The sequence below is a fragment of the Natrix helvetica genome (assembly GCF_964273705.1).
Source record: "Natrix helvetica genome assembly, chromosome: 4".
Lineage (NCBI taxonomy): Eukaryota > Metazoa > Chordata > Lepidosauria > Squamata > Natricidae > Natrix > Natrix helvetica.
Genome location: NC_138550.1, coordinates 94,727,114 through 94,749,244, shown reverse-complemented (window position 1 = coordinate 94,749,244; position 22,131 = coordinate 94,727,114). Strand labels below are relative to the sequence as shown.

General features: G+C 35.0%; 1 protein-coding gene across 1 annotated transcript in view; it reads right to left on the bottom strand.

Moving 5' to 3' along the window:
* The window catches only part of GMDS (GDP-mannose 4,6-dehydratase), a 278,676-nt gene that overhangs the window by 63,324 nt on the left and 193,221 nt on the right, over positions 1-22,131 (bottom strand). The window contains exons 8-9 of the mRNA XM_081951541.1: positions 15,639-15,757; positions 6,496-6,592 (exon numbers count right to left, since the gene is read on the bottom strand). Coding sequence (XP_081807667.1) covers positions 6,496-6,592; positions 15,639-15,757 — 216 coding nt within the window. The remainder of the gene's footprint in view (positions 1-6,495; positions 6,593-15,638; positions 15,758-22,131) is intronic.

Sequence of the window (22,131 nt, the reverse complement as noted above, 5' to 3'; positions counted from 1 at the left end):
AGCTGATTGGGGGTATTCCCGGAAGCCAATCCACCCGCCAATCAGCTGCTCATGTTGAATCAGGCTGCAATAATGTGCTGAAGCTGACCTGGTTGTTCGCTATTTGCTGCAAGGAGGTGTCAGAATTTTCAGCAGCAATCACATTCAGAAAGCATACACAAGTAACTGATTCAGCAGGATTCAATAACTTCTCTTTAGGAATAATATTTACACAAGTAAATATACAATACCAAAAGCAGGTTTTCCAACGTGGTAGTTCAGCAGAGGAGAGAAGTTTCACTTTCAGTTTTAGTTTCAGATATTAGCATAGCATGCAGCTTTAGTACAGAACAAGCCACACCCAGGCTCCTTGCTGTCTGCTCACACAGCAACTATTGTTTGTTTCTAAACAGCCCTCAACTCTCTCACACACTGACAGGACGCTAGCCAGATGAATATCATGATTGCTGGTAGGCAGAAGCAGATTCTTTTTCCTTATTTTTCTTCTCAAAAACTAAATTGCGTCTTATACTCTGAGTGTCTTATACTCTGAAAAATACGGTATTTGCAAAAAAGGAAAGAAAACGGGGATCTTATGATCACTTTCATTATATTTTTGAGGAGTCATAACTCTTCAGAGTATGAACTACATACCACATACCAAAGCACAAATGCTTTGGATTTGAGTAGAATGATGATGAGACAATATAATAATCATTAAAGTGCTTTTCTGTGTGTGTGTGTGCGTGTGCACACACGTGTGTGTATTTAAACGGAATCTAGCAAAATCTGGGAAATATGCAGCTGACTATGTTCCCCAAGGAATCTATAAACTCAAACTTTATTCTAATGATGTCCAAGATAAAGAGCAACTGAGGCCAAGTGTGACAAGAAGGTTGTAGAAATTAATGTAAGGTGTTAAGAAGAGATGCATTTAAAAATCCTGCTAAACAATAAGCAAGAAAGCAAATACACATTTGCAAATCTGAATATGAGAGAACGCAGGATAAATGTCTATCTATATCACCTGAGTAGCCAGAAAAGGTGATGAATTTAATTTCCAAACGGGAGAAAGCAATTCCAAAAATCCCTTTTCATATTTTAAATAAGCAAAGATTGTAGAAAAATATGTTACTTTTAATATTACTGTCCTTTTTAGAGAAGAAAAAATTACTAGATGATGCAAATACAAAAGGCACATACAGTATTTCAACATTCCAGCAGCCCTGCTCCAAACTGGTAGGTATTATTCTTTTTTTTTTTAACCATTCAGTGGCATGTGGAAAGTCCATAATTTTTGGGTGAGTGAGGGTAGGTGAGTCAACTTCCCTAAGAAAAAGAAGCAGGAGAAGAAATACAATAATTCATGAATTAAAAAAGCAAGGCCTTGAAGCATTGAGGACATCAGATTAATTTGTCTTCCAGAAGCAAATAGTAGGACGTGCATTATAGTTATCTTCTTGGATTAAGGAGATGGACTTGATTTCTTCTAGCATTTTTCAAAATATCATAATTGCAAGATTCAAGGTATGTTACAATCAGCTATCTTTTATCCAAGTGCACCATTAAGCACTTAATAGATTTTGAGTATCTTTTGTTGATGCTAGATAAAAACCAGAACGATATTCTATCTATCTAGATGTATTATCTATTCTCCTATTCAACAGTTGCTCTGTCCGAGTTGACCAGGTTTGATATTCAGTTGGGAATGCTGAATTCTGGGAGTTCTGTATATTATGGAAACAAATATTCTTGAACGAGGACAAAGAAATAAACCACTAAACCTCTTTTTCTAGCATGTGAGGTTTGTTTGTGCAGCATGAAGCGTATATTTGACAATACAGCCATCTTCCCTTTTCAATAGTGGAAGCTAAACTTTTTTTTAGCAAGCTGCATTTTACATTCAACATCTACGCACATATTGTGTGAAATCATAGTATCTGAATCCATTTCTGGCAATTCTGTATGCAAACAGTCACTTAAACACAGTGTCTGCATATCATGATCTCTTTCCTCCACTGAGTCACTCTTTCCCTGAGGTATGATGTAATCTGAGGTCTGCGTGGAGAGAAAGAGCTGGGAAAAGTTTAAAAGGGTGAGAGTAATACAGACACCAAGAGAACACAATGTAAATATAACTTGTGAGCCATCAAGCCCTTTTCAGAGTAAAGAATTAGCAGCCCGCTCTCTTGTGGCTGACGGTTTTCCCTTATACACTATGCTCATGTGCTTTATAAAACTTATAATCACCTTCTCAGTTTTCTTGTTACTGTTTTTCTTTTGCATTGTGCTTACATAGTTTCTACAAGGTCGGTCGAGAATTTAAAACGGAATTACCAGATGAAAAATTGGGGAAGTGGGGAGGTGAATCAAAGCAAACATATGATATAGCAGTGTGGGACTTTAGCTTTCTACCCATTTATCCAGACTTGACCAGCTAAGGAAATTATTTATTTACATTATTTGTATACTTGTATACAAGTACAAGGAAATTATTTATTTACATTATTTGTATATTTGTATACTGTATACCTTATTTGTATACTGCCAAATCCAAATCCTCAATAATTTATATCTAATACTCAAACATATGATATAGCAGTGTGGGACTTTAGCTTTCTACCCATTTATCCAGACTTGACCAGCTAAGGAAATTATTTATTTACATTATTTGTATACTGCCAAATCCAAATCCTCAATAATTTATATCTAATACTCAAACATAAAGCCTTCATTAAGAGCTGCCTATGTCTCCTTCCAGCAACGTTATACATTAAAAATTAGAAGATAAAATATGCAATTCGGGGTTGAACTCTGGAATCCTTGGTGCTCTTGGGTTTGATTGTTTGCTTGCAGACATTTTATTATTTGACTAGGTAATATTACTAGTGATTATCAATAATAAAATATCTGAAAGCAAACAACCAAGCTCATTCTCCAGAAGAGTTCAGTTTTCACTGTTTTTCTAAAAGCTAATAATAATGCCATCAAAATCTCTGCAACCTTTTCTGTAAGACTTGAGAAAAACCCCATAAAAATATAGTTTCCTGAATCCTCAACATTCCTAATCAAGATGAGTCAACGCAACTCAAACCAGAGTGCTCTGGTGCCAAACTTTATATGCAATAAAGAGTGCTTTGAATTGTATTTGGTGACCAATGTAGTGTTTGCAACAACATGGATGTTAGATATCTGTAGGCAATCAAAATCATGTGAAGTATTAGTACCGCTTTATAAAGCCTTAGTAAGACCATACCTGGAATACTGCATCCAGTGTTGATCACCACATTACAAAAAATAAATAAATGTTGAGACTTTGGAAAAAGTGCAAAGAAGAGCAACTAAGATGATTAAAACATATGAAGAATGGTTGCAGGATTTGAGTTTGGCTAGTCTAGAGAAAAGTAGGACTAGGGGGGACATGATAGCAATATTCGAGTATTTGAGAGGCTGCCACAAAGAAGATACGGTCAATTTATTTTCCAAAGCACCAGATGGCAGGACAAGAAAAAAATGGATGGAAACTTATCCAGGAAAGAAGCAACCTGGAATTAAGGAGAAATTTCCTAGCTTGCCTTCAGAAGTTGTGGGTGCTTCTTCACTGGAGGTTTTTAAGGAGAGACTGGACAGTGACTTGTCTGAAATGGTATGGGATCTCCCACTTGAGCAGACTAGAAGACCTCCAAGGTCCCTTCCAGTTCTATTCTGATATGATATAATATGATGAAGTGTTGGACTGGAACTGGGGAGTTCCAGGTTCAAGTCCACTCTTAGTGACAGAATCACATATAGTCATAGCCTCACCTAATTCAAAGGATCGTTGTTGTGAAATATAAGGAAAAGAGAGAGCCTCATGTATGCCACCTTAAATTCCTGGGAGAAAGGGACAAGATGTAGCAAATAAAAATAATGTGTTTGCCAGTGCAGTTTCTTCCTCAGGCTTTCTTGTTTTCCTAAGCTAATTACATGTTTCACTAATTGCCACTTCATCCCCCCCCCCACCAGTTATTTTTATGCTGCTCTATACTACCTACTACTAAAGTAAGCAATATGCTTGTGGGCATTACAAAGTCTGTAGATACCACTAGTAGCAATCTTATCAAGTTTTTTTTTTAAATAAATGAGATTGGTATTTTGTGACTGGCTATGTTCAACAAATTAGCCATCTTGTGAGACTGCCCAACATGATCTCAACATGAGAGAAGTATAGTTCTCTGCTGCAGGCCGTGTGTGTGTGTGTGTGTGTGTGTGTGTGTGTGTGTGTAGCAGGGGGGAGACTGCGCCTCATTTTTGGCCTCTCCGGCCTCCAGCAGCACTCTGCCAGCCAAAAACGGGCCACATGGAGACCCTGCGAGGCCCGTTTTCAGCCTTCCAGACCTCTAGCAGCACTTTGCCAGATGCACGCCCCCCACTTGAGGCCCATTTTGGCCAGCAGAGGACCACGGGTTGGTCCTTTGATATTTCCAGGCCAGCCCCATGGCCAGATTTAAGCATCCTGCAGGTTGTATTCGGCCCACGAGCCTTGAGTTTCACACCCCTCATACAGAGGGAACTGAAATAAAAATCAAGAAATCCCAAATACTTGTTTAAACATAAACATTTTTGGCTTTAAAAATTGCACACTTTAAAAGTAAGTCTGGCCCATGATTTTAATACTTTAAAATCTATATTATAAATTTGGGCATATATAGATTTATATAAACTTTATAAATCTATTACATGTCCAAACTTTGGTCAGTTTGCTGCAGAAGTAGAATGAGTCAAAAGGGCCACTCACTAAAAATAAGGGCACAAAGAGAAATAAATATCTATAATCCCTTTCCTAAAATACCTCCTACACATTAGCAAAATGATTCCAACTAAATAATGACTAAATAAAATTACAGTTACTTCATAGGTGCTGAGTTCTTTATTAGGTTTCATAGAAAATCCCTCATAAGAAATATATAAGAAATATAGCCAAACGGGCATACTTTAGGCTAATTAGAGATACTGTCATGCAGCTTGCCAAAAACCTTAGATATGCCTCATTGGGTAATAGCAACATTCTCAGGCCAAATAGAGAGAAAACTCATTAACAAGGTATTCACTGGAACTCATAAACTTCATCAAAAATTTGCTCCCAGACAATGGCAGGAATACTTAATTATGTAAAATACTGCCCAATTAATAAAATAGGGATCCTTCTCATTAATACAGGTGAAAAACAATTCTTGACATCAAGGCAACACAATTAATCACCATACCAACAGTGTTCTCTGATAATGTATTGCTCAGTTAACATTATTTACATTAAATCATTTTCTTTTTAAGATGTTCACATCAATTTATTTCTACAGAAAAGCCCCAAGTGAGTTGTCCAAACAATTAAAAAAATTGAAACTGTAAACCTGTCAAGAAATTATTCCACTCATTAAAAATTCTTGCTGTTTAAGAATCATGCACACGTTAGGTTTTGAGAATGTGTAACTTACGTTAAAACCTTACTCTAATAGCCATAGGAACAGTACAGAGGAAAAGCAGTCTACCAAATTATTTTAAACATTTATGTCCCAGATATAACCAGTCTCTCAGGTTATGAATTGTCTGCAATACAGGTGATCCTTGTTTTACAACCGCTTGTTTAATAGTTCATACAAAGTTACAACAGCATTGAAAAATTGACTTACAACTTGTCCTCACACATGATTATAGCAGCATCCCTACAATCACATGATTAAGGTTAGACTAGTTAGCAATCCACAGTATTTATGATAGTTGTGGCATCCTGAGGTCATGTTATCATTTGCAACCTACCAAGCTGGCTTCTGATGAGCGAAGTCAATGGGGGAGAGGGGGGGAGGGGAATTGGATTCATTTAATGACTGTATGTTTTGCTTAACAACCATGACAAAAAAGATTGTATAAATATGCACAACTCGCTTAACTGCCTTGCTTAGCAAGGGAAATTTTGGTCCTGATTGTTAAGTCCAGGTCTTCCTCTATATTAACTTTCTACATAAAGCAACTAAATCAAAACTCTTGTCAATATAAATGTATGAGATCTTCTATTCCAGGACTATTTGCCTGTTTTTTAAGTATTGTTTTTTTAATCTTTTTATATAATTAATATATGTTCTGCATCTATATCCCCAGCACATCCACATGCTGGATCTTAATTTCTTTACCAATAGAACAAGTAAAAGTGGAAATGATAAATACCTTAAGTGCATTGCCTCTGTTATTATCTCTTTGTCAAGCAGTCTGCAGAGCATTATCTGCCCATGGCATCATGTGTAATCATATCAAAATTAGGCTAAACAGAACATCAAATAATCACACTCTCATTTATGGTCCCTATCATGGGTTGTTTACTGAGGACAACTGAAGTGGCCAAATAACTATTGAGAAAAGACTGAAAGTTAGCAGCAGGGAAGCAATTACAAACCTCTTGTAACCAGCTGTCCAAATGCTGCAGTTTGGTAACTGAGTGATTGGACCATTCATTAACAAAACTGAAAGAATGCTTTCACTTACTACTTCCGTTGGTCTGTAGTATTTATGATTAACTGTCACATGAATCTTGCCTGTTTCTTTGCATCGGCCCACTTCATTCTTATCCTTTCCTTCCCACCTGTAAAGAGATGAAACATTTAACACATATAATGTCTTTACTAACATGAGGAGAGGGACCTCTGGTTCTCAGATTCATAGTCAAGGTTTGTGTTAATTTTCTCCATGAACATGTCCTCACAGAAACAAACAAACAACAAACTAGATGGGTGCATAACAATTTTTACTAAGATTCAGTTATTTTGGATGCTCCACTTCAGTTGTAGCATACTTTTTAAAAAATCCTAAATCCCATTTATTGAGATGTAATTATTTTAGTTAGCAGATACAAATAGCAGTGTATAACAACAAGCATATTTGACTTTTTTCTCTCTATATGTATCTCAATTAGGTATTTCAGTGGTGCCAACCCATGAAAAATCGTTTACAACAAAAATTTTAACAAAAATATCCACTGATTTAGAATCAAACTGTATCTGTTTCACAGTTTATAGAAAAGTTTATTCAGACATGGTTTATTCAGACATGGACTAAAACCCAGACATCTGTATTCTTCTAATTGTTATTTATTGCTTTTTCAACACAATATTTTGGTTATTTTTAACAGTCTTTCAGATATGTTCCTTGTAGTATACAATGATCTTAACAAATCACATCTTGGGATTTATAAAAGGTAAATTGTTGTGTAGTAGACATACGTGATCTATTATTTTAGACAAATCTTTTTGCCTCTTAAAATCCTTTTGCCTATTTAACATCCTGTCTTTTTTAAAAGTTGAAATAGAAGAGCAGATGAAGAGCCCCCATATTCATGAATTACAACCAGAATGAACAAATTGTGTGCATATGTTTACATAAAGCAGATATCCTCTTTACTTCCCCATCTTAAATTCAGAGGTTCCCATATTTATTTTGACCAAGAAAACACTTCTTGCAACATCAAAGATTTCCATCCTCAACCATATGTCTTTCAGCCTCACAATAAAGATACTTGAATGGGAAACAGGAGTAAATTTTGGCTGAGCAAAGTCATTGTGCATTTGGAGAGAAGCATGAAGTATCACAATGTTTTAAAATAATACATAATCAAATTTTGCTACAGTGAACATTCAGGTATGTATGTATGTATGTATGTATGTGTGTGTGTGTGTGTGTGTGTGTATGTATGTATGTATGTATGTATGTATGTATGTATGTATGTATGTATGTATGTTGAAGAATGGAAAGAAAATGAAGAATGAAGAAAGTCCAATTTCTTCTATTTTGGTATGTCTAACCCCTAGCCAGGGGGCTCCATGCAGCCCTGGACAGCTAGTAATGCGGCCCACTGGGTCGTAAACTTTTAACATTATTCTGTGTTATTTTAGTAATACATTTAGTGATTGTTCTGATAGTGGATTTATTATGCAAATATAATTTAATAATTACACCTATTGTAACGTACTTTTCATTAATTCAGTTCTCACTTAATTTCAGAGTCATTTTTATGGTAAAAGACCAAATGCCAATTCAAATAAATGAAACATATCTCGATAGCTTCACATTTTCTGTTTCTCGCACATCTACTCTTATCACATTTAAAATAGCAATCAATATTTTAGAGGAAAAAAAGCTGTTTCAGTATGCAATATCGCAATGCAGTATGCAATACGAGAAAAAGCAATACAGGAAAATATTTGTAAATATTTGAATTATGAATATTCAAAAATATTCGCAAACCAAAGTCTTAGAAATAATTGTTTGACAGGAATAAAATGTTCCATAGTTAGTTTAGGAAGTAATTTTTTTAGGCTAGCGAATTCGTCATTAATTGTCAAATAGATTAGCCACTTCGCTGGAGCTTGTCTAATGCATTCAGTATATTAATGTGCACCCCAAAGTTTTACATGAGTTTTTCCATCCTCAGAATGAATGTATTCATTTTAAAAAGAACTCTAATGGCCAATTTCCTTCCTTCCTTGTTAATGTTCAGAGATGTTTAACTGGTCAGAAAGAATTAAAATAAAAGCCCAGTCTTAAAAATATGCTAACATTTCAATTCTGCTCAGCAGCCATTAGTATCAAGATCAGCCCTCAAAAGACAATGATCACACTGCAGGCAGGATTGCATGCATTTGTAAAAAACAAAAAGATATTTCAACTATTTTCCTATATTTTTGCTATTTGTGTGCAAATGAATTATTTGTTTAAAAGTGAATATTTGATTGAAAATAAGTTAGGGCTATATGATATTCACAAGCTTCTAAATAAGAAGTAAACCAATAGCAACAGGAAAGTATTTTTTAAAATCCCCAAACTAAGATAATAATATATAGCTCCTTCAAAACTCCTCGTTACCTCTGTAGAAACCTCAGCAGCAAAATGAAATACTTAAGGAAAACAAATCCTAGCAGCAATCATGATGAATTTTCTCACACAAGCCATAAATATAAATCAGTAGAGATATTGCTATTGATTTTAATCAAATAAGAATTATCCACTGTTTAGAAACTAAGTACAATAATCTGCTGTCATTTATTTATGTTCAATACTCTTCTAATTTTTAATCATTTGTCTTCTAGTTGTAAAATAAACACTGGTAAGCAGTGAATTCCAATGGCGTTGTTTTGAGCCATGAGCTTAACAGTTGTTGAATAGTGTTTAGTTTATTTGTTTCTTTTGTGTAGAGTCCAGTGAGCTGGGCGGGGGTGGTGGTGGTGGGGGAATGAGCAAATGCAAGGATACAGAAAAAAAAAAAACATTGGAAGAATGTGTTTGGGCATGCATTCTTATTTTAATTCCGGTAGCATTTGATAAGATAGGCTACGATAAGTGAAACTAAGTAAGGTATAATAAGAGAAAACATTTCTGAGGTGCTTCAACTCTGAAGTATCTGTGGCTGGAAATCAATAGTACCTGGGAAATTAGGTCCCTTTGTTGCTGCCCCCCCCCCTTCACTAGAAAATGGTTTCTCCATCTACACCAGCTCTCGGGGAAACCAGCAGACTATTGGAGGTGAAATCATCACCCCACCTTGCCTCTGCTCAAACACCAAAGGGAAACCAGACAATTTTTCCTCATAATGATCTATCCCTAACTTTCTTTTTCAGGTCTTCCACTCATTGCCAGTTGGTCAAACTCCTTCTCTTCCACTTTCTAAAGCTTTAGAACTTCTCCAGAGCACTAGGTCTTTGCATAATGTATCCAAAATTGGATAATTTAAGGCTGGTCATTTGTACCTGAAGTGAGAACCTCTTGGTTGATTTATTTGTATTATTCATTGTCTACAGCAGGGGTGTCAAACTTGTGGCCCATGGGCCGGATGTGTCACACACTGGCCAGGCCCACCCCCAGTTTAGCAAAGGGGGGGGAAAGCCACAATATGTCACATGATAACAACATGACGCCACGTTTGACACCCACGTTTGACTTCTCCAATACCAAAGTTTAAAAGGGTCGATAGTCTTATCTTGTCCTTCAAATTCCAGTTTTTGCTTCCATGAAATATCATAAGGAATACCATGCTTTGCATGATTCTGATCTTGAAAAGGATTGACCCATCAGAAGAAAGAGGATTGCAAACTCCTTTTTGAGAAAAGCAAAAGCATATCTAAATCTATCTAAATAGTTCTTAAAATGTTAGGAAATATAATTTGTTTCTTACTACTAAAAAGACCCTAACATAGTTTCCAGGTATGAGTGCTTGGGAAGTCATTCCCAAGGGACTTCCCAAGCCATTCCCAAGGGACCCTCTTCATTTAATATGATAATGCCACCTAGAATAAATCTAATGATTTATTAGGTTATTAGAAATGATTTTTTGATCCACAATCAAAATACAGTTGAATTGTTTAGTAACACAGAGTAACTAAATATAAACAGTATCTCAGTCTTGTTCCTGTGGTTTTATAGATAACATAGAATCCTATCTAGGAACAGGAAACAAAGCAGCAAGACCCAAGCACCATCGGCTGAAATTGCCCAGAAGTTGCTAATGTAATACACTGCGTGCCTCAGAAAAGTAATGTAGTGTTGAAAATAGCTGAGATGTCCTCTGATACCTCAAATTGCCCAGATTATCCACAAGTCAGCCAAGCACTTTATGTTTGAAACTAGGATATGTAGATATGATCAACAATCATTTGAGCAACTAGTCCAAGGATGCAGGTTTAACTAGCTGTCAGGGTGTAGGGTCTTTTTAGTAGTAAGAAACAAATTATATTTCCTAACATTTTAAGAACTATTTAGATAGATTTAGATATGCTGGGCTGTTAATTTTATTTTGTCAATTTTATTTACATGTTTACATTGCCTTTGATTTACCATGCTTTTTTGTGAAAGTTTTTTTTTTAAAGTATTTATCAATCATACTGTTCCTAGGACTCTGGATATCAGGTAGCATAAAATATAAGCAAAAATTAAATGAAAAAGCATGACACAACACTATAAAGCTGTGATGGCAAACCTATGGCATGTGTGCCACAGGTGGCATGTGGAGCCATATCTGAGGGCACCCAAGGCATTGCCCTATGTCAGCTCCAGCATGCATAGATGCACTGGACAGCTGATTTTTCGGCTTCCGGAGGGTGGGGAAGGGTGTTTTTCGGCCTCCCCAGGCTTCAGGAAAGCCTCCAGATGGCAAAAAACCCAGGGCCAATGGGCAAACCAGAAATTGACTTCCAAACTTCCAGTAGGCCCATTGGGCTGTTTTTCACCATCCACAGGCTCCGGAGGCTTTCCCAAAGCATGGGGAGGGTGAAAAATGGCCCACCGGAAGTCCAGAGGCTTCTGTGAGGCCTGCGCACATGCGCAGCGGGTCAGCACAGGGGGTTGTGCACGCATGCTATTGCACACACCCTTTTAGTACCAGTGTAGAAAAACGTTTGACATCACTGCTATAAAGCAAAAACTTGCTTTTTTCTTTCTTGTGATTTCCCCCCATCCCCCCCCCCCGAACTCTTTATTTATTTAAAATATTTGTAATCTGTGTTTTTCAAAACAGTCTGGCCATACCAGCAGAAGAAATGAAATTTCTCTGAAGAATAAGACACCCACAATAATTTCAGGAAAAGGCAATATAGACTAATGTGATTGTGACAACGTATTCATTGCTTTTCGGTGTAAATCTCAACCCTTCAAGCAATGCATATTTTTACTGCTGAACTATATGCAGAATTATAATAAAAAAGCATTCATAAATCTTTCCAAGACGTGATTAGGCTTCTCCTTCCTTTTTTCACAGCATCCATTAAAAACTCTTGTATATTACAGTGGTTTGAGGCTATTCTTACAGTCCTGCTTTTATTTAATAAGATTAATGACAGAAAATTAGTCAAGACAAGTGTTTGCCTGTTTGGTTTATCCTTCTGGGGTTAAATTAGAGGAGGAAAATGTTCCTCTGTCATGTTATTTAATTAGTAATAGGCAGAAAGAATTTTTTTCAAAAATGTTTTACTTGTATATTGAAATTATTTGTAGCTCAAAGGCCTTCTTGTCACTGCAAAGAACTAAATTAGAATTTGTCTGACTTTTATCATTCACAATTTTCTTTGGCACTAGCAGTGTTAAAATATTCAATTATATTTCAGAAACTAAAGGTCTAACTCTTAGAACTGTTTATCTGTCACTTGCCAAAGTTATTTTTTTCCAGGCTAATACAATGAAACAGTCATCTAAGAAGATAGACTGCTGAGTCTGATGTTGAGAAAGTACTTTACAAATCAATAACATGATATTAATTTCTTTATTTTATTCTTTATTTAAACACATAATTATCATGCTCCATCAAAATTTTAAAGTTAAAATTTATAGGTAATCCTCATTTAGTGACTGCTTCATGTAGCAACCATTCGGTTACAAAGGTAATGACAAAATAACTTTGTGACCGATCTTCACATTTATAACCTTAGCAAATTTGTAAAGTCAAAGAAAGCTGAAGTAAGGTCAAAAGAATAGCTGTGGTTTCATTTAGTGACTGCTTTGCTTAACAAATAAGTTGATTGTGCCTATTGTGCAGTGGTGGGATACGACTGGTACGCCCGTACTGATGCCTGCTGGGAGCACTAGGTACCGTTCCGGTGCTCCGGAGGGCCCACCCACCCGCCCTCCTTACCTGTATTTGAGCCGATCGGAGCTTACGCGCATGGAACATATGGTTCCTGCACGACGCTCCACGGAACATCATGGAGCATCGTGGACGATAAGTATGCATGCACTCGCTGCGCGCATACTGCGTGCATGCATGTGGTGGATGCCCGGCCCCGTTCCGGTTGCAATGGGATCCAGAACCCACCACTGCTATTGTGGGATTGTGAATGGTCAATGTATGATACAGTCACTAAGTGAGGAATACCCGTGTTCAAAACTGATTTTCACTTCACAAAGCAGTAAATAGTTGGATGGGTAGAATTTTATTCATCTATAACTATGTGATTAGCTTTATGCAAATAAACTGCTTATTTCTAGATTAGAATATGAGATATGGAACAAGGAAGCAAACCTTCTTTGTTCACATCTTCACTGTTCTATTATACACTGTTGTAAACACAAAAATACTTGTTACCATCCGAAGATGCTTCCATGAGCACAGCTTTATTGGATTTTGGCCTATATATAAATGTTTATATTCCACCAACATATGAAGAGCCAGTCATTCTAGTTAAAAGTAGTCATCAACTTACAACCATTTGCTTAGTGATTGTTCAAAGTTACAACGGCACCGGAAAAAATATTTATAACAGTCGCACTCACAACTATTGCAGCATCTCCATAGTCATGTGATGAAAATTTGGGCATTTGACAATTGGGGTGTATTTAGGATAATTGCAATGGCCTGGGGTCATGTGATCACGTTTGTAACCTTCCCAGCTATCATCCGGCAAGGAAAATCAATGGGGGAAGCCAGACTGAACAACCATTTTTTAAAGAACTTTAAGTAATTTGCTTAACAACCATGACAAAAAAAGGTTGTAAAATTGGGCATGACTCATTTAACAACTGCCTTGCTTAAAATAGAAATTTGGATCTCAATTGTGGTTATAAGTCAAGGACAGCCTGCATCTGCATCCAGTTTCCACAATGATCATAAGAAAACTGGATGCAGCCTGGAGACATGTGTATTGTAACAGGCTTACAATTACCTCTTACAAATAAATTACTTTAACTCCCCAACCTCAAATACATTTCATGTGTGGACATGCATTTGTAAATTCTTTTTTCTATACTCAGAGAATTAATTAATTTGGCTCACTTTTATTTTTAATTATCGAATCCTATATCCAATCCATCTCTGTCTTACATTAATTTGGACAGTTTATTGTTAATTGAAATATATTTTCATTTCAGGTGCTAGGTATAAAAAACAAATTAGTTAGTGGTGAAAGAAATTAGCAATGTAAGTTTTTCTAATCATGCTAACATTAGGAACAGTTGAACTAAATTCCAATAGTAAGCAAACATACAGCCTGTGCTTTCTATGTTTTTCAAAACATAGTCTAGTGTACAATAATGAACATAAGATAATGGTTTATTTGTTTTCCTTTCTCCAATCTCTTCCTCAGTTATAAAACTTCTTGTTATGTTTATCAAGATAAATAATAGTAACCATTAAGTATGGGCGACTTAAAACAACCACATTTAGTGATCTTGGTTTGTCTCAATAAAGCAAAACTTACACAACCACCATTTTACCTAGACGTGGCAAGCTGAAAAGCTTTACAATTTTTGGAATGGCAGTAACAGAAAAGGAGAAAGGAAGAAAATATGATATTGTGGTTCAGGTACATTGTATTAAATTTATCAATGATTTTCAGAGTCCCATATTAGTATCATGGGAAAAAGTGTTCCTCTTCCTTCTTTTTTCTAATTGAGTTTGACTTGCTTATGCATGGACACAAGAAAAGACACAGAAGCAAGAAAATGGTTAAGTATAAAAAAACAAAATATAAACCATAGAAAGTATTTACAAAGTGAGCCTAATTTTATTATCTGAGTTAGAGAAATATTTCACTTTTGCAATAAAACCACTGTATGTAGAATATGCAGTATAAATTATGCTTTATGCCTCAATATTTTTATGCCTAAATAGGGTGGCAATTACTGGGGGGAGGAGGGAAGAATGAGATTAGTTGACATTACTGTGGACATTGAAAATTCAAGTACACTAAATGATACTGTTTATTATTCTCAGTGGTTACCAGGAGAAAAATTGGATTTGGGGAACTGGGGAATACTGGAGAAGAAATGAAAAATAATATGCATATATAAACAATAATTTTACTTTCATAATTAATTTACTATGATATAGTACAATCCCAAAGCAATTATATAGATACTATATAAGGGTATGAAGTAGTAAATTAACTTAACCATACTCTTCCATACTTTCTTACTACTATCTCATAATTTCTAAATTCACTGATAACTTTTTTTTATTATTGAGTACCAAATTTTACCAGGAAGGACTACTATACATGCTAGATAGCTGCCTCGAAACGGTCACTCCCTTCTTGTATTCCAAATCCAGACCTGAAAAATTTCACCACATTAGTTACTTTGGGTAACTTTTTATATAAAAGTAGAATACAAATTCAAACAATGTTAATAAATGTGAAACATTCTGTACAGCTTGTTTTGCCTTCTTGCTTCTCTTTGGAAGTTCAAAGCATACTGCGTATAAAGAACAGAACCTGCTCTCTAGCTATATTCCTTTTTTCGTACATTGTTTTCAAAGTTTTAGCTATGTCTAACCCTAACCCTAACCCTAAAAAAGCTTGCCAGAAGCTGTCATTTGGATTAGTCTAGATTAGCATAAAGTTTCTTACTGACAATTAACATTTAAACACATTTCAAACTTTCAGAAAGAGATCATTTAAAAACCAAATAAACACTAAATGTAATTTCATAGTGGTCCATTATTATATGGCATATACATGTTTTGAGATTAGGCAGAATTTTCATTTCCTAGTAAAGAAATGATGTAACTTCAAACTAGAGACACATTTAATTGATATTCAAATTTCATAAACATCAAATGGAGAGAACATGTATCTAAAAATGCCATAAAATTACAATCAAATAAATGGACATGAATGAATAATCATCATGCAACATTTCGTGCCTTTACTTACACAATCGTTTTACAAATGTTCTGAAAAGCCTTCTCCACAAATTCTCGGACACTGTGGACCTCACCAGTAGCTATTACAAAATCCTCTGGTTCATCCAACTGCAACATTAGCCACATTGCCTGTGGAAAAAAAATAAATTCTGATTAGTCACTAGGATAGAAATCAGGAGTCTGTGAGTTCTAGTTTGGCCTTAGCTATGAAAAACTGGCTGAGTGACTTATTCTCATTTATTCTCCCTCAGCCCAACTCACCCCACAGAGTTGTTTTTGTGTGGGAAATAGGAGGAAAGAAGCCACTTCAGTTATTTATAAGAGAAAAAAAATCAAGCAGAATATAAATAAAAGAAATAAAATTTCTTAATCTTCTTTGGCACTTTATATTGTAAAACAGTCAAATTTGAGTCTAATTGACAGATTCAGGTCAGTGGTGAAATTCAATTTTTTTTTTACTACTGGTTCTGTGGATGTGGCTTGGTGGGTGTGGCAGGGGAAGGATATTGCAAAATCTCCATTCCCATCCCACTCTGGGGCCAGTCAGAGGTGGTATTTGCTGGTTTTCCAAACTACTCCTATTTTCCGCTATTGGTTCTCCAGAACGTGTCAGAACCTGCTGAATTTTACTCTTGGTTCAGATCCTTTTTCTTGACGACAACATAGAAGTGGCTTCTACAATTTTTTACCTTTACTTCTCAGTTTAACATCTTACCTGCATACTTATTCCATTTTGGAATAAGCAGTGATATACAAAGCAGAAAAAAGAAGTAAAAAATAGTATGCCAAGAAATTAAGATATTGGTTTTACAGACATACAACACAACATTCTTACATTTCATTTGGTTAATCATGCTTACATTTCATTTGGTTAATCATGCTCTTTTAGTCTCATTCTTCCTGCATTCTATATGCAGTAGTTATTATTATAAAGGCCCATTATGGATTTAGCCTAATGTGGCTTTCATTTATAGAGGTGGTGTAGATTAGCTTACCAATAGTTTTACCTATTTTTTTTTAATCCAAAAGGTGCTTTTCTAAAAGACAACTGGACTTTCTTGGTTTTATTTCTCATGAAAATGTTTCACTTCTCATTCAAGAAACTTCTTCAATTCTAATTCTTGGATGAGAAATGTAATATTTTGAAGGAACCAAAATATTTTGAAGGAACCAGGAGGGCCCCCCCAAGAAAGGCAGTTGTCTTTTGGAAAAGCACCTTTGGGACAACCATGACCTGGATGATCGAAAATCTCCATAGACACTGTGTTTGTATCCATAAACCGACAATTCATGAGTTTTGGGATAACAGATAAATTTCATAAACAAACAAATCATAACATTCTTGCTAAAGTAAGATCACTTTTGCCATAATATGTCTAATATGTCTCAAACTCAAAACCCAATTTTATTCAAGATTTCTTGTGCTGTTCTAAGCAAGTTAGAATCTTTTAGCGGGCATCTCACCAATGGAGAGGTCCATGTAATGTACTGATACGCAGCCTGTATTCGCGAAATATTATTTAGTTTATATTAGAGGAAGAAATAACTGATTTTTTTTATTTTCCCACAAACTATATGTATCACTGCAATATAAGAACACTTATCTGTATGATATATTTAATCTATTCCACATTTACCGCCAATAGTCATGCAAAAATAAAAGGGGGCTGCTGCTTTCAACCTTTCTGGAAAACCAAAAGTTTATCCACAAGTATATTCAACTGTTTTCAGGAATAACTGTTTATTTTCTACCAACAGTGTTAGTTGCCCTTGTAATCTGGGATGTAACAAAGTGGACAAACTGTGAGCGGAACAGTTGGTCGTGTTCCAGGGACAAATATACCATTTGTTATGGACAAATGGACCATCAGAGTGGTGCCTTGTAAGTGTACTGAAAATCAAAACAGTTTGATGTGGCCTCTAACTGCTAAACAACAGAAATTCTTCATTCTATTAGGTTTTTTTTCTTCTTCCAATGGCATTTCCCTTTGGATACTTTTTACATACAGTTGGTATACAGTTTAGGGACATTTACGGATCACTTCTTTGAGATTCACTTTGCTCAAATAGTGTAAAATTTCTTTCATCAATTATGACTTGCAATTATCCATTTCAATTACCAAGAATAAAAGTTGTTCTTATAGTTATATACATGGTAGATAGATGATAGTTTTACTACATTCTTTGCTGTTTGATGTACTGTGTGAAATGCTGGTTATCCTACATGCTGCCTAGATGTGATTGCTGCTGTTTCATCCCATGAAATGCAATGCAATATTTGGATCTTTTGTGTTTTCATGGATGTCACATTGCTTTCATGCTCAAAATACACTTCTCTTGAATAGCATCCTATGTGAATGCCATGAAAGCTGCTACCCTTTTGGTGGTAGGTTAAAAATATTTTTTATCTGAAGTAAAGTAAGATTGGAGTATTAGTCTTGAACCTTTTTTTGCTTAATTACATGTTGTGTTTGGGAGATTTTAGTAGCCAAATGAATGCTTGAATTATTTAGGAAATTTAAAAAGTAAAGACATAAATCTGATATTTTTTGCCTACAATGTTAATATATGAAATTTTTAAAAGAGATGCATTATAAAGGACAAAGGATGGATAACTATATCCAGGTTTTAAGTAAATAAATGCAAATATCCATTATAAGACACATACAGCTTAACTTATTTTACTTAGCTGGACCTGTTGGTGTAAATGTGGTTTCAGTACTAAACAGTTAACACAGAGAAAACAAAGAAGAGAAATAATAACAATAAATATCTTCAGCATCCCACAGTAGGTTAGTAACGGAGCCAGGAACAGGACTTCAGGTTTCTAGACTCCCAGTCTAGTACTCAATCAACCAGACCACACTGCTACATATCTGGAAAAAAACTTACTGCTGCTAAATCCATTCAAAATGAATGAAATATTTTTAATCCCTTTGTGAAAGAAACAGAGAGCTACCTGTAAAGTTGAATTCCTTTTTAATAAATAATCAGCATGCAAACACAATAATTCAATCTATCCCCATATGATATAAAGGGGCTGTTATCTTGTAGGATAACCCACAATGCTATTTGCATTGACCTCGTCACATCACATTTAAAGAAAACAACTTTAGTAGGTCCCCAGATGCTAGTGGATACTCTGCAAATCAGATTAATGTAAGCTCTGGGACAGCTCAGTTACTTTTGGTAAATACCACCTGAACTGTTCAGATTCCACTCCTATTCCTCAAATCAGAAATATATACTAAATACAGGTATGCTCATGTAAGTATTGTAGTTGCAAGTCATTTTTACAATTAAAAAGTAAAGCTTGAGTTTAGTAGTATCTTCCAGTTCTGCAGCTGAACTAGTAGTTTGGATGGAGTTAATTATTGAGTAAATATATAGGATGTCTTTATATTTGTATTATATGGCAGATGTGGTATCTTAGACATTTTTATTATAAAATAATATCTTTAATTTTATTTTATCTTAATTTAATTAATCTACATGCTTAATTGTTTTCAACTAGAAGGTAGAATATAAACCTGACACACACATGACTTTGAAAGGAAGTCTTAATTGTAAGCTCTTACTGTTTTTCCTTCATTTATGCATAGATGTTTCTTAGGTGCACAAAAGGTAGAATAAGGTAACGTTTAAAGATACATTCCCTAGATTACAGAGGAAATCTTCACCAGCTTTATATACTGTACTGATAATTGCTAAATATGTTCTGATGCTTTGCAGAAAACCTCTAAAAATTATAGCAAGAAATGCATAAATACTATAAGACTAAAGGCTAACATCTAATTTACTCCAAATCTGATTCAAATTAACATAATACCAAATTCACAATAACTTTTCATTATTTCTTACTAACATCATTGTTGATTGTGTGTATTTAATGGTGCAATGATATGTACTGCATTACCTGGTTCATAAAATAATAAAGCTAATAACGTTAACTTTATGTAATAAAGATTACATTGGGCCTAGAGTTCACATATAAGGTTATTAATTACTCCAGCAACTTTCATATTGTATAATTTTACTGTATTATGTCCAACATAGTAAAATGCTTCAAGACAAGATTTCTAAAGCATATCAATACGAATCACCATATACAAGACTGCAATATATGAATAAATAATTTCTGTGTGATGTTGACTATGACACTATACATTTCTGATGTGTTCTAATGTTGTTTTAACTTTGTATCAAATGCAACAATAAAGTGTATCAAATAGTATTTAATTAGGAAAAGAAAAGTTTAGTTTTGCTACAGTTGCTATTTCAAGCATATTTTAAAAATGTAGTTTTTAGTTAAATACCAACATTTGCTTCATCTTTTCATAACTGCTTATTTTATAATACAGTTACTGATCATGAATATATACAGTTCAGTCTTATTAAAAAAAGACGGAATTGATTCTTGACTCATTCATTTCTGGGTTCTTGCAGCTTCTTCAGGATCAGAATAAATACAAACAAGAAATACTGCAACTGTTATGGAATTGATTACTGGTTTGATAAAGGAGAAAACCTTTGTTTAAACTTCAACAGAGTATAATGAATAACCACCGATTGCAAATATAGGACATATGACATGCTAAATTAGAAGATAATTGATCCTGTGTGCAGTGTGATAATGTTGCTTGAATTGCTGCAAAGCTCCAGCCTAGTGGATCCCATCATAATGCTAAACCATGTCCAGAATACAAAGGCCTCTGTGCAATAGGTATTCATCCGTTCATCTCTTTATACAGCTGTAGAGTGTTTTGGTCCATTTGTTCTCTGATGGGGCTGCACAACTGAGCTAAAAGTTCAGCAATTCTCACCTTCCTGTTCACATGCTGAACACTGTGACCCGTGACATGGCTAGGCCTCGGTCTGTGATAAAATTCGCCGCTTGACTTTGGCTGCCTTTTAACTATCATGAGGTTACACACTAAAGGCAAAGACGGAATTTTCTAAAAGTTATTAACAAAATATGATCCAATAGAACACTAGGCTTTTATGAAAACACAGTTCTCCAAGTGGTTTTCTTATCATTGTTAAACTTGGTGATAGATTAGTGATAATAATAGAAAGTAAAATAAATCCATAGAACAGTGGAATTTATCTCTGGACTTTAAGAGCGAAATTGCCTCTTTAATGCTTGAGATTTTTCAGGAATTCCAAATGTGAGTTTTGTAATCTTGCATGGGGAAGTAGACAAAATCCAACTGTGGTGTGAAGTCCATAGTCCTATTTTTCATATGTGACCCCATTCATTTTAGATTCATATCAACGATTACTATGTAAGCGTATAGGCATATAGTATATCTATCATATGGACATTTTCGTAATTATTTTCTCGCATTTATGGTTTGCATGCAAATCAGAAATAGGTTCTCAACATTTTTTTTGAAAGATGTAATAATATAGTGACAATGATGATCAAAAGCAGCATTTTTAAACTTACAACAGACTTGATTTGTACACAAATAAATGGAAAATAAAATGAGCATGGGAATTCATTGCTGACATTCTGTTAACTTTACAGAATAAAATATTATGCCAAGGATATTACGCTAGTATTCCTGGCTAAGTTTGGCAGTTGAAATGTTTTGATGTCGGGAGACAAGTAAGCATTCATATGGGCTAACACCCTTGCAGAAAGAACCTGTTTTCTCTCTCACTTTCTCTTTCTCTCTCTGTATTTGTGTGAGAGAGTATAATTGCATGTAATGTTTCAAGCATTTGTAGTCATGTCCCACCAATCTAGCATACCAAACAAAACTTATTAACTGTGCTGTCATCCATTAATACAACTCTTGTTAATCAAGGCTCACTTTAACTACATTTCTTGCCTCCTTACCATAAAGGAAGCATTCATGTGCTCATGGTAGCAAGACCAACCTGTACAGTGTCTTGACTGTGGTGTAAACTTTGTGAAACCTTTCAATTGTTCATTTCCTCAATTATTTCTAATTCTTCGTGACTCAGAATTATTTGCCAGGACTTGCTTCTTTGACTCGTAGTATCTATATCTATAGTAGAGTAGAATCTGGTATATTATCACATTGATCATGATACAATATTTTGAAATAACAACTGACATCACCATTTGCTCAAAGTGTTAATCTCATTTACAAGTACCGGTATATAAACTGGAGCATGGAAAGGAAAGACCAATATTTGAGAGAAATGAAATATAAAAATTATAGCCAGTGATACTGTAATTCCTTCATTATTTACAAATAGTTTTCTAATCACACAGACTTTAATCTTATGTTTTCTACTCATAAAAAGTAATTTTAAAACCAGGTCTACCCATATAACTGCAACTAGAGCTAAAGCCTTTAATGAATGTTCCCTGTAGCAATTTAGCTTTGAAATGCATTGCTCAAGAATAGCCAGCTAAAGATTAGTGACACAGTACACCGAAAATTGGAATATTTTTCAGTATTTATGAAATAATACGGGGCGGGGGGGTGGGGTGTTATGCTATTAGATTCTGTTATATGGCTACCACC